This window comes from Chiloscyllium plagiosum, unplaced genomic scaffold (assembly GCF_037043375.1).
Source record: "Chiloscyllium plagiosum isolate Xiang-an unplaced genomic scaffold, Cpla_swu_hap1 HiC_scaffold_25, whole genome shotgun sequence".
NCBI lineage: Eukaryota > Metazoa > Chordata > Chondrichthyes > Orectolobiformes > Hemiscylliidae > Chiloscyllium > Chiloscyllium plagiosum.
In genome coordinates, this window is record NW_028270163.1 from 19,295,908 (window position 1) to 19,309,882 (window position 13,975).

The 13,975-nt window shown below is 40.4% G+C and overlaps 1 protein-coding gene across 1 annotated transcript in view; it reads left to right on the top strand.

Annotated features, from left to right (window-relative positions):
• tbcd (tubulin folding cofactor D) overlaps window positions 1-13,975 on the top strand; it is a 287,792-nt gene that overhangs the window by 207,506 nt on the left and 66,311 nt on the right. The window contains exons 27-29 of the mRNA XM_043714487.2: window positions 4,765-4,883; window positions 9,702-9,793; window positions 10,590-10,730. Coding sequence (XP_043570422.2) covers window positions 4,765-4,883; window positions 9,702-9,793; window positions 10,590-10,730 — 352 coding nt within the window. The remainder of the gene's footprint in view (window positions 1-4,764; window positions 4,884-9,701; window positions 9,794-10,589; window positions 10,731-13,975) is intronic.

A 13,975-nucleotide genomic window follows, 5' to 3' on the forward strand; every position in this document is an offset into this window, starting at 1 on the left:
AGACGAACATACTTTCAGTAACTTAGCACAACAACACTATGGTTATTCTGGATATCAGCACTCCTAATTTCTCACTGTTTCAGAAATACTCTGCACCTCCATTTCTCCTACCAAAGTGGATAACTTCCCAGGTTATATATTTTACATTCCATTTCCCATGTTCTTGCCTATTCACTCAGCTTGTGCATCTTCTTTTGTAGTCTCTTTGTACTTTCCTCACAAGACACATTCTCATCTAGTTTTGTGTCATCTACCAACTTGGAAACATTACACTTGGTAACCATGTCCAAATCAATTACGTAGGTTTTGTATCACCAGACTTTGCATGCTGCACTGCCAACCTGATGATATGATGCATTTATTCTCACTGTTTATTTTATTTCTGTTAATGAATTTTTAAATGAGGGCAGTATTTTAATCCCTATCCCTGTGCTTTTATTTTGTTTACTAACCCCCTATGGGATCTTATCAAAAATCCTCTGAAAATCGAAATACACCCAGACATTGCTATTGCCTTATCTTCTCTGCCAGAATGTCCTCAGAACTCCAAAAGGATTCTCAAACATGATTTCCTCTTCATAAATCCATGTTTATTCTGCCCAGTCAGACCATTATATTATATGCCTGGTTATCACATCCTCTCCTCCTAGTTTCCGGTATTTTCTTTAGTACAGCTGTCAGACTAACGGGTCTGTAATTCCCTGTTTCCTTCCTCTCTCATTTATGAAATAGTGAGGTTACATTTGCAGGCTTCCAATCTGCAAAGACCATTCCTGATTCTATAAGAACTTTTGAAAGATGACCACCAATGCATCCATAGTTCAATAGTCACCTCTTTCAACACTCTGAGATGTAAATCATTTGATGCTGGGCATTTCTCACCTTTGAATACCATTAATTTCTCCACTGCTACTTTGTTGTTAATGATAATTTATTTCAGTTCCTCGTTGTCACTAGTCCCTTGGATCTCTTTTTTTTTCCCTGAGATTTTGCATAAATCTTCATGAAGAAAGACAAAAAGTCATTATTTAGCTTTTCTGCCATTTCCCTGACTTTCATTCTAAACTCTTCGGTCTTTGCTGCCATGGACTCTCATTTATCTTTGCTAATCATACCTGTAAAAGTTTTCACAGTTCATTTTTATATTTCTTGTTTACAATTTCTGTTTGTCTAAAAAAAAAACTGCAATGAAAAAGAGATGCATTTATTCAGTGCAGTTTATGATTTCAGGATGTTCCAAAGTTTCCCACAGCTAATTGATTACTTCTGAACTATAATTTGCTGTTGTAAGAAACACAGAAACCAAATGAGTATGTTAGAGTTCTACAAATATAAGTAGAATATGGTTTTGTGATGTGCATAGGGACATAACTATTGACCAAGACACAATGTTTGGTTGCTATGCTCTTCCAGATAATGTCATAAATTCTTTCTTTTAATATGAAAGGGCATGGCCTCAGTTTAATCTGTCACTCCAAAAACAGCATTTTTTGCAACAGCCATTTGTGTTTATACAGCAGCTTTAATATAATAAAATAATAGATTCCCTACAGTGTTGAAACAGGCCATTCGGGCCAATAAGTCCACACCAACCCTCTGAAGAGTAACCCACCCAAACCCATTCCCCTTCATTTACGCCTCACTAATGCTGAAACTTTATTGCTGGAACAGCACAGCAGGTCAGGCAGCATCTAGGGAACAGAAGATTCGACGTTTCGGGCACATGCCCTTCTTCAGGCATGTGCCCGAAACGTCGAATCTTCTGTTCCCTAGATGCTGCCTGACCTGCTGTGCTGTTCCAGCAATAAAGTTTCAGCTTTGATCTCCAGCGTCTGCAGACCTCACTTTCGCCTCACTAATGCACCTAACTTACACATCCCTGAACACCATGGGCAATTTTGCATAGCCAGTTCACCTAACCTGCACATCATTGGATTGTGGGAGGAAATTGGAGTAGCTGGAGGAAAGCCACGCAGACACGGTGAGAATGTGCAAACTCCACACAGACAGTTGCCTGAGGCTGGAATCAAACCCAGGTCCCTGACACTGTGAGGCAGCAGTGCTAACCCCTGAGTCACCATGCCATCATAAAATATTCCAAGGTATCTCATCGGAGCATTATAAAGCAAAATTGGACATCAAGCTACATAGGTAAAATCCAGGCAGATGGCTAAAATCTTGACCAAAGTGCAGGTTTTAAGGAGCATCGTAAAGGAAACAAAGTTAATTATAGAGGAATACAAAAGCTTGGGTCTAGCCAGCTGATGACATGATCTCCAAGCATGGAGCAGTTAAAAGCGGGTGTGCGCAAAGGCCAAAACTGGATAAGTGTGGATATTTCTGAAGGTTTTAAAAATGTGTTGCTGGAAAAGCGCAGCAGGTCAGGCAGCATCAAAGGAGCAGGAGAATAGACGTTTCAGGCATAAGCCCTTCTTTAGGAATGGAGAAGGGCTTATGCCCGAAACGTCGATTCTCCTGTTCCTTTGATGCTGTCTGACCTGCTGCGCTTTTCCAGCAACACATTTTTAAGCTCTGATCTCCAGCATCTGCAGTCCTCACATTCTCCTATCTCTGAAGGTTGTAAGACTAGAGGAGATTAAAAGGATCGGGAAGAGTGAAACCATAAAGGGACTTGGAAGGGAGGAGGAGAATTTTAAAACGGCACTGCAACATTCTACCAGCTGTGCACTGGAGTGTCAACCTAGATTTTTGTGCTCACTGTTTGGAGTGAGACTTGAACAATCAACATCTGGCTCAGCCACGATTGACAATTTGTTTTCACTCTTCAGATAATGCCCCTCTTATATTCAAAACTGCTAATACAAATTTCCTTGGAACTGATCTTTCTCGCTCTCTCTCTCTCTCACACACACACACACACACCAACCTACATGATTCCTCCTATGTTGTTTATTACTACTCAATCCATGACTTCCTTTTCCTTAAATTCATGAACATGTCAACTTCCAGACACATGCCATTTTCCTGCAACACCAGGTTATAATGTCCCTATCTTTTTGTATTGGTGCTTTCTGTAGACTGCTGGATAGCAGAGTAAGCAAACAGAAAACATGCACTTTTCCTTTTATTGGGAAGCTGGATGTTGGTTTTCTCACTGAGCTGGAAGGTTCATTTTCAGACATTTTGTCACCATACTAGGTAACATCTTCAGTGAACCTCCAGAAAAAGCACTGCTGATGATTTCTGCTTTCTATTTATATGATTGAGTTTCTTTGGGTTGGTGATGTCGTTTCCTGTGGTGATGTCATTTCCTATTCTTTTTCTCAGGGGGTGGTAAATGAGATCCAAGTCAATGTGTTTGTTGATAGAGTTCTGGTTGGAATGCCATGCTTCTAGGAATTCTTGTGCGTGTCTCTGTTTCACTTGTCCTAGGATGGATGCGTTGTCCCAGTCAAAGTGATGTCGTTTTATGGCTAGTTGATGTTCATGTATCCTGGTGGCTAGTTTTCTGCCTGTTTGTCCAATGTAGTGTTTGTTACAGTTCTTGCACGGTATTTTGTAAATGACATTAGTTTTGCTTGTTGTCTGTATAGGGTCTTTCAAATTCATTAGCTGCTGTTGTGGTTTGTTGGTCGTTTTGTGGGATACCATGATGCCAAGCAGTCTGAGTAGTCTGGCAGTCATTTCCAATGACTTCATCAAAGACTTCACCAATATCACATCAAAGACAACTCTGAAATGACTGCCAGACTACTCAGGCTGCTTGGCAACAGCAGCTAATGCAAGGACTGTAACAAACACTACACTGGACAAACAGGCAGAAAACTAGCCACCAGGGTACATGAACATCAACTAGCCACAAAACAACATGACCCTCTCTCACTAGTATCCTTACATACAGATAAGGAAGGACACCACTTTGGGACAACACATCCATCCTAGGACAAGCGAAACAGAGACACGCACAAGAATGCCTAGAAGCATGGCATTCCAACCGGAACTCTATCAACCGACGCGTTGACTTGGACCCGATTTACCACCCGCTGAGAAAAAGAACAGGAAATGACATACCAACCCAATGAAACCCAAATGTATAAATAGAAAGCAGAAATCATCAGCAGTGCTTCTTCCGGAGGCTCACTGAAGATTTTATCTAGTATGGTGACGAAATGTCTGAAACTGAACCTTCCAGCTCAGCGAGCATATCTACATCCAGAACCTCAACCTGAGCTTCAAATCTTCTCAAAATTGGGATGCTCTTTCATGTAGTCAACTTATAGCTTATGAATCACAAAACCTAAAATATAGCAGCCTTTGGTCCATGGTGCTTATGTTGGCTCTTTATGAGAGTATTGCAAAGCTAATCTTAGTGTCCCACTTTCTCCCCACTTCCCTGATGCAATGTGCCAGGCCTGAACTTCGCTTTTAGTGACATAGTTTGTGTTCCAACAACTTTCTGCTTACTGAAATTTATCTTTAACTCTTTTAGCACTTTTTGTGTTTTAAGTTAATAATTCATTTACACTGTCTCCCATAGCAGAGCAAATAAACTTTCCCTATTCCAACCTAAGTAAGTATAAAACATCTACTCTATTTCCCCTTCGCCTTTGCAGCTGCAATGGTAATTCCCATTCCAAACACCATTCATATTCAGCCCGGAGTTCCATTGTAACATTGTGTTAGGGTAGGTTGTTGCCTTTGAATGGTATATGGTAATATTTCTGTTAAAGTCACACGTGACAATTTAAGTAAGGTGGCAAGTTTTTGACCTTGTTTGTTTTCCTAATTTTAAATCATCTTTAGATAAGCTAGTGGACAAATATATTTCAGAGCTCCAACGTTCTGAAGAAATGACTCGCTGTGGATATTCTTTGGCTTTGGGTGCACTTCCTAAATTTATGCTCAATGGTAAACTCCACCAGGTAAGAATAAAGATATTTATATTTTTAAAGTAGCAAGTAATCAATAAAGCTTTTTACAAAGTATAATGTATGTACACTGGTTTTCAAAATATTACATTTCTGTCTCGAGCAGACCTTGTGACTACGAAGATTTGAAGTGTTTTTAATCTTGTGATCGGTAGTGTTTTTCAAGAATTTATTTGCTACAATAGTAAAATGACTTAATAAATGTGTATGGTGGTAATTTAACAAAGCTTTAAAATTTTCCAAAAGTGTTCTCTTCTGAAAATAACTTGACCAATCAATGCTTTAACAAGTTATGCCCAGGTATGTAGTGGCATCATTCCATCTGATTCAAACATTTAATGTCTTGACTCTTACATAAGCTGGAGTTAGAACAGACATGGCTACTTGCTAAAGTAGTTAAGTGATGGTTTGGTGACTGCGCTGCATCCCAGTATATTTGAACCTGAATAAATGTTTTAAATGTATATCCATTTTGGACAGAAATAGCTCATTAATTATGTAGGGGAAAAGGTTAAGATAATGTTAAGATTAGTTCATTCAATTTAAGATAATTGATGCAAAAAAGCAATGGAAGAAACTATAATCAACAACAAATGCTACAGGAAGGATAGAAAGGGAGGCAAGAGAGGAGGAGGAATGGCGTTTTTGATAAAGGATAGCATTACAGCTGTGCTGAGGGAGGATATTCCCGGAAATACATCCAGGAAAGTTATTTGGGTGGAACTGAGAAATAAGAAAGGGATGATCACCTTATTGGGATTGTATTATAGCCCCCCTAATAGTCAGTGGGAAATTGAGAAACAAACTTGTAAGGAGATCTCCGCTATCTTTAAGAATAATAGGGTGGTTATGGTAGGGCATTTTAACTTTCCAAACATAGACTGGGGCTGCCATAGTGTTAAAGGTTTAGATGGAGAGGAGTTTATTAAGTGCATACAAGACAATTTTCTGATTCAGTATGTGGATGTAGAGAAGGTACAAAACTTGACCTACTCTTGGGAAATAAGGCAGGGAAGGTGACTGAGGTGTCAGTGGGGGAGCACTTTGGGGCCAGCGACCATAATTCTATTCGTTTTAAAATAGTGATGGAAAAGGATAGACCAGATCTAAAAGTTGAAGTTCTAAGTTGGAGAAAGGTCAATTTTGACGATGTTAGGCAAGAACTTTCGAAAGCTGATTGGGGGCTGATGTTCGCTGTTAAAGGGACGGCTCGAAAATGGGAAACCTTCAGAAATGAGATAACAAGAGTCCACCAAAAGTTCTGTCAGGGTGAAAGGAAAGGCTGGTTGGTATAGGGAATGCTGGATGACTAAAGAAATTGAGGGTTTGGTTAAGAAAAAGAAGGAAGCATATGTAAGGTATAGGTGAGATCGAGTGAATCCTTAGAAGAGAACAAAGAAAGTAGGAGTATACGTAAGAGGGAAATCAGGAGGGCAAAACAGGGACAAGAGCTAGCTTTGGCAAATAGAATTAAGGAGAATCCAAAGGATTTTTACAAATACATTAAGGACAAAAGGGTAATTAGGGAGAAAATAGGGCCCCTTAAAGATCAGCAAGGCGGCCTTTGTGTGGAGCCGCAGAAAATTGGGGAGATACTAAATGAGTATTTTGCATCAGTATTTACTGTGGAAAAGGACATGGAAGATATAGACTGTAGGGAAATAGATGGTGACATCTTGCAAAATGTCCATATTACAGAGAAGGAAGTGCTGGATGCATTTTGGGAAAGCTAATCTTAGCAGGACGTATACACTTAATGGTAAGGTCCTAGGGAGTGTTGCTCAACAAAGAGACCTTGGAGTGCAGCTCCTTGAAAGTGGAGTCACAGGTAGATAGGATAGTGAAGAAGGCGTTTGGTATGCTTTCCTTTATTGGTCAGAGTATTGAGTACAAGAGTTGGGAGGTCATGTTGCGGCTGTACAGCACATGGGTTAGGCCACTGTTGGAATATTGCATGCAGTTCTGGTCTCCTTCCTATCGGAAAGATGTTGTGAAACTTGAAAGGGTTCAGAAAAGATATACAAGGATGTTGGCAGGGTTGGAGGATTTGGACTATAGGGAGAGGCTGAACAGGCTGGGGCTGTTTTCCTTGGAGCGTCAGAGGCTGAGGGGTGACCTTATAGCGGTTTACAAAATTATGAGGGGCATGGATGGGGTAAATAGACAAAGTCTTTTCCCTGGGGTCGGGGAGTCCAGAACTAGAGGGCATAGGTTTAGGGTGAGAGGGGAAAGATATAAAAGAGATCTAAGGGGCAACCTTTTCACACAGGGTGGTACGTGTATGGAATGAGCTGCCAGAGGAAATGGTGGAGGCTGGTACAATTGCAACATTTAAGAGGCATTTGGATGGGTATATGAATAGGAAGGGTTTGGAGGGATATGGGCCGGGTGCTGGCAGGTGGGACTAGATTGGGTTGGGATATCTGGTCGGCATGGACGGGTTGGACCGAAGGGTCTGTTTCCATGCTGTACATCTCTATGACTCTATAAAACTTTGCAACTTTATCTTGTTCCTGACAAGATGAAGGATGACTCTTAGTACATTATCATCAGGAAGAAAGGGACATAGATAGTGAACATGGCAAAAAAACTAGGGAGATGAGGAAGATGAAATTGGCAAGGTAAAAGTAGAAGGATTTGAGTTTAACAAAATGATGGGAAGGAAGTGATCAAGCGTAGAGAATTCAGAAATGAATTTGAGAGCAACACATGGCTAAAGTTAACAGCAGCTAATGGTGATGGATCGTGATGGTGGTACAGCAAGATGTGTCACGCATGAGAATTCTAAGAAGCATGGCATTCCAACCGAAAGTCAAACACATTGACTTGGTTCCAATTTAGCAACCACCCCCCTCCCCCCACCCCAAGAAAAAGAACCAGAAATGACATCACCAACCCAAAGAAACCCAAACATATAAGTAAAAAGCAGGAGTCATCAGCAGTGCTTTGTCTGGAGACTCACTGAAGATGTTACCTAGTGTGGTGACGAAACATCTAAAAATGAATCTTCCAGCTCAGTGAGCAAACCTACTTCAAGAACCTTAAGCTGAGCTACAAATCTTCTCAAAACCTGTTAACTAAACGACTACATTAAGCCAATGAATGAGGGTTCAGTTTTGAGTATACACAATGCTGAATGTTATATATTTTCACTGTCTCTTCAACAAAATTCAGAGGATGTTGCTGGCTAGGCTAGCATTTATTGCCCCTCTCTTCTTACTCAGAGGACAGTTAAGAGTTAGCCATAAAATTAGAAATTGCTGGAAAAGCTCAGCAGGTCTACTGGCATCTGTAAAGAGAAATCAAAGTTAATATTTCAGGCCGATGACCCTTAGAACTGATTGCAGCTAGGAAAGTGTCAGTTTATATGCAGAAGATAATGTGGGAGAGGGCTAAGGAGCAAATGATGAGTAGGGATAGAGTCCAAAGAGAGAGAAGAACAGTTGGACAGACAAAGGAGTCATTACCAATCTGGTAGGAAAAATGAATAGGTGTTAATGGAGACTGTTAGCGGCTAACAATATCTATTGTGTAATGGCAGATGATGTGATAACAAGGTCTGGCTTGGGTGGTATTGGGCTAGGGCATAGAGGAATTCAAGCTCTAAAGTTATTGAACTCAGTATTGAGTCTAGAGGGCTGCAGGGTTTTTTAAGTGGAAAATGAGGTGCAGTTCTTCCGCCTTGTGCTAGCTTCACTGGAGCACTGTAGCAAGCCTGTGAAAGAGATATTGGCTAGGAAACAGGGTGGTGTGTTGAAGTGACAGGCAACTGGAAGGGTGGCGTCTTTTTTGCGAAGCAGTCACCCAATCTACACTTTGTTTACCCAATGTAGAGGAGACCACATTGTGAGCAGCAAATGCAGTAGGCAAGATTGTGAGAAGTGCAGGTGAAGTGCTGCATCACCTGGAAGGTATGTTTGGGCCCTTCGATACTGAAGAGGGAGGAGGTAAATGAACAGGTAGTCCACCTTCTGCGTTGCAGGGAAAGGTGTTATGGGGCTATGGGAGGGTGTTGGGAGTGAATCAGGTTGTCCCAGGGGAACAGTCCCTGTAGAAGGTGGACAAGGGAGGGGAGGGGAGGGGAACATGTGCCTGGTGGTGACATCTTGCTGGAGATGGACGAAATGATGGCTGATGATCTTCTGGATGTGGATGCTGGTGGGAGAGTAAGTAAGGACAAGGGAAACCCTGTTGCTGTTGCAGGAGGGAAGAGAAGGCGTGAGGGTGGAAGTGTGGGAGATGGGTTGGACCCTGTTGAGACCCCTGTCGACACTGGAGCTGTGTAATCCTCGGGTGAGGAAGTCGGTGGACATTTCGGAGGCTCTGTTGTCGAAGTTGACCTCATCAGAACGTATGCGATGGAGAGGGACAAACTGAGACAATGGAATAGAGTATTTACAGGAAACAGGGTGCAAGGATGTATAGTCCAGGTAGCTGTGGGAGTTGGTGGGTTTAAAATGGATACTAATGGCCAGCCTATCACCAGAAATGGAAAGGGAGATGTCGAGGAAGGGAGGAGTCAGCGACATTGCTGTTGGTCCAGAACCACACATAGCCTAGACCAGGTAAGAACAGCAGATTTCCTTCCCTAAAAAGCATTAGTGAACCAGATGGGGTCTTCTGACAATTGATGGTTTTCTGGTCATCGTTAGACTCTTAATTCCAGATTTGTATTGAATTCAAAATCTGCTTATTTTATCCCTTTATTCAAGTACAGTGTTTAAAATTGACGTAAGTAATCAAACTAATCTGACTGGTGACATGATATTTTAAAGTTATGAATATTCCTAATTTGTATTTGGATGATTGCAGGTGTTAGAAGGTCTACAGAGAGTCACCTGGATCACAGTGAAAGATACCACCTTTGCAGAAGCGAGGAGGGATGCACTGAAAGCCATTGCTCAGTATGGAGAATTACAGTTTATTCGCATCAGTGTAATAATATGTGCCACAAGTGAATGGGTGCAGATGCTAAAATTTTGAAACAAAAGAGAATGCTAGAAAAATTCAGCAGGTGTGTTTTCAGCACCTCAGGATGGAGGTAGAGTTAATGGTTTCAGGCTGTACTGTTTCATCTGATGAAGAGTCATTGACCTGAAATTCTTTTTCTGTCTCTTCAGATGCTGCCAGACCTGCTGAGTATTATTAGCATTTTTTCCTTCAGTATATTAAATTGTAATTTATTCTCACATTGAGACTATTGAGATATTCCCTAAAATTACTTAATTTGTTGGGAGGAAGTAAACCAGTTAAATAATTTACTGATCTTTAAGAAGATCTCAGGTTCATTTAATTCTTGGAAGCATGATGCAAAAGTGGAGCTTAAAATTTTGACAAATCAACAGATCCCAAATGACTGAAGAATGTATTCTTCAATGTTGTAAATGTTTTTGTCACTTACTGTATGATTGTAGGACTGAGTTATATTGCTACTTAACCACTCTGATATGTAGCAATAGAAAATAGAGGGAGAGTTATGATGTCTTTCCTTCTGGTGGTCAGCCCAAAACAGCATTTTGATCTGCTTACTCCTGCTTCTGTGTGGTGGATGGGCTGTAGAGCTATCAAAGATGAAAGATAACAAAGAATTTACAAAACTATAAGACTCTTAAATGTCTGAACAAAATGCAACTCATTGTTAAACTAAACTTTTAGTTGTTAGGTCATTTTCTGATCTGGTTTTCTAATGTTTTGATGTAGAGTCTGTAAAACTGTAGGGGTGCATGAAGATGGGCCATGTGATCAAGTCATCTGCCGAAGTAACGTATCCCAGATCTACAATAGTCTTTTAGATTGTTTGAATGACTATACTACTGACAGTCGAGGAGACATTGGAGCATGGTATGTATAGGATTTTGTAACAAATTTCAACTCCTGCTTATATTCTACCTTCTAACTCATAGAAAACCACGTAGTTCAGTCTGATTCATCAACCTGCAAAGAGTACGTGGCGACCAAATTAAATTTTTTAAAAATTTCACCTTTTCTTTCAGATGAATATTTCCACAAATAATGGATATCTTAATATGATGAAATATATCTGTGCTAGAACAAAACTATTTGTGAAGTGACTGCTGAGCCACTTAATAGACTCAAATTTGCCGAAATTGTAAAGATGTATATTGCATATATTCCTTTCTTGTCCAGTGTTCTGAATGTTTCAACTGAAAGTGTGGGAAATCTGATTTAACTGAAAGGCCTGGATGCCCTCAGCCTTATATTTGCAGACTTTCAGCTTTGGGTTCATAAATTTGCCACTTACTTGAGAATTCCAAATGTTCTCTTTGTTGTTTATGACTGAGCTGATTAATCAACTCCAAGATAAATGTTGAGTACTGGAATAGATGAGTAATTAAGTAAACTTGGAGGAGGGATTGATGTTAGCTTGTTCAACAGGAGGCATTTGAGGAACGCAAGCTATCGTACAAATGAAATGAAACAAAACGAATGTGTACTTGTCAGATGGAGGTGTTCCTTTTCCCATGTTTCAATGTTCATCATAATCGGAATAGGAACTGTTACAGAACATGAGGTCATTTGCCCATGCCAGCTCCCTGAATGAGCAATGCAGCTAGTGCCAATCCCAGCCCTCTCGCTGTAACTCAGCTCATTTCTCCTTTTCAGATAATAAATCAATTCACTTTTGATTGAACATGCCATTCTGTAACTCCAAGGCAGGACATTTCAGATCTTAACCATTTGTGTGAAAAGTTGTCCCCATCTCGCTTTGCTGCTTTTGCCAGTTATTTGTGCCTTCTTATTCTTATTCTTGGCAAACATGTAATAATTTTCCATGAGTTATAAAGTATATGAGTATAATTGCACATGAATGAAATAGGAATTTCATTTCACAGCACAAATGATTTCAGAGAAAGAGAAGGTGAATATCCTAACCTGCTTCAAATCTGACATAAATTTCAGGAATTTGTTGTGAATGGGATTTCATAGTTCTGTGCTTGCATATGAATGCCAGGTTCACACATGGAAAGTAACGTGAAATAGAAGATGTTTTATTTCAAATATTCACTTCAAATTTGCAAGCTTTTCTCTTAATTGGCATCAGTAAATATCACTTCAGGATTCTACAGATCACATTATAATAGCGATGTATTGCGAATTTTAAAACAAATCTCAATCCCTGTTTTCACCACCTGTCTATAAGCTCATTGTTATTTAATAGTCCTCCGGTTTTAATTTACAGTGGGAACATATTTCCCTCATTCCCTCTGTCTGTTGGCTCTGATTTTGTAAGCACTACAACGTTGTGTAAGTACAATCAACACAGTTCCAAGGACCAAAGGGCTGTTCTATTATTAGAGAGCGATGACTGCTAGTAAGTTTAATCTGAAGGTCCGTACATCTCTGGCAAGGGGCAGGGCCTTCATTGTGACCTCTGCCAATGCAGGAATTGGACCTGCTCTGTTGCTCTTACTTGCATCACAAACCAGCTGTTCAGCTGACTGATCCCCATTACTGTGGTAAAGCTAAACCACAAATACTGTTTATTTCGTATTCTCTTGGATGTGGTGGGCTGGGTGGGTGTGGGACTGGGATGTATCTCATACTGCAAGCACATTTATGAACATACAAGATGATGTAAAACCTGAACAGATAGAGATTATTTAATCAGTAATGACTTAAACTCTTATAACACAGTTGTTCTATCTTTATCAAACACTGTGCTTTTAAAGGTGGAGTCCAGAAGTCTGAAGTTGCAGTTAGTTGCCTGGCATTCCTTTGTGGTGTGGGTTGATTGGCTAGCAAGCAATTGAGAATTTGTAGGCAGTTTTCCTTCCTTTAAAATTCCCTTTAAAGGTCTTCTGAGGAAGTTTTGCTCCGGCTTATGCTTCATTGTTTTGTCAAATAGAGTTTTTATTTACTTGCAGAGTATAAAAATGCATATTGGTGGCAGCTTTTTACAGGCCAGGAGCTTGTTTCTTTCTTCTCCAGTGCTGGGCTTTGTATAATGAACAACTTATGGAATCTTTTCCTCAGTAGATGTGGTATGGAACACTACTGATCCATTAACTGTCTGTATTTTCATAAATTGTATAGTTTATAAAAAACAGTTGGGTTCCACACTGTCACACTTATGTGACCAAGCCTCCTCAGCAGGACAGCCAGTTACCATCAAGGCATTGCAAATTGCTAACTGTCTATGGCCCCATTCAGATTAAGTGGAAAGACATAATCACATCTTATAAAATTTGTACAATTTACATGTAAATTTCATGGCATCATACACAGAAGAGGAATGAATTCTGTAATTCCTGGCCAAAATTAAATCTTTGATCAGTATCGCCAAAAGGGGATTACCTTGCCATTTGTATCTTCTCCAACGGCTTTCCCACCATTGACGTCAGGCTCAGCGACCTGTAATTACCTGGATTTTCTCTGTTTCTCTTCTTAAACAGAACAACGCTGACCATTCTCCAGCCTCTGGAACCTTGCCTAAGGCTAAAGATGATGCAAAGATACCTTCTTTGTCTTCCTACCCCTCCCTCCTGTCCTCTGCCTTCCATTTTCCTGAGCTCTGCATTGGTTTCTGAAGATGTAGGCCGTTGTTGCCACTCAAGCACAATTCTGAGTACCGTACCTCTCACTATCGTAAGTTCAGGTGTTGCTTTGCTTGCAGCCAGCTGTATTCACAATGCTTCGTGGAACTCCCCTTTGATGGTCTCTCAAACCCTGGAAGGTTCTGAACTCCGATAGAGATCAAATGTGCACAGACTACATATCTGGCTGCTCATCATTGGCACCCATGTGCTAATGAATAGCTGCCCCTCAGATACACATCTTTTTATAGGCTATCTAATTAAAGAGTGCAGACCCTGAACAGCTTCCCATGATATTGCCGCCTCCTTTGAATCTTATTTTTCCATTTCTCATGTTTCCCTTGAAAATTCCGAGCTAATCTTTGAACTGATAAACAGTTTGTTTACGAGCTTAACTGGCCAATAATCTGTACCAGGTGGGTTGCTTCTAACCTTTTGAGCAAAATCACCAAAAATATGACAACAAATTGGCACAAGGATTGACAGCATTAGTTTTCATGCCCGTACCCCTCCCCCAGCACAACTCCATAC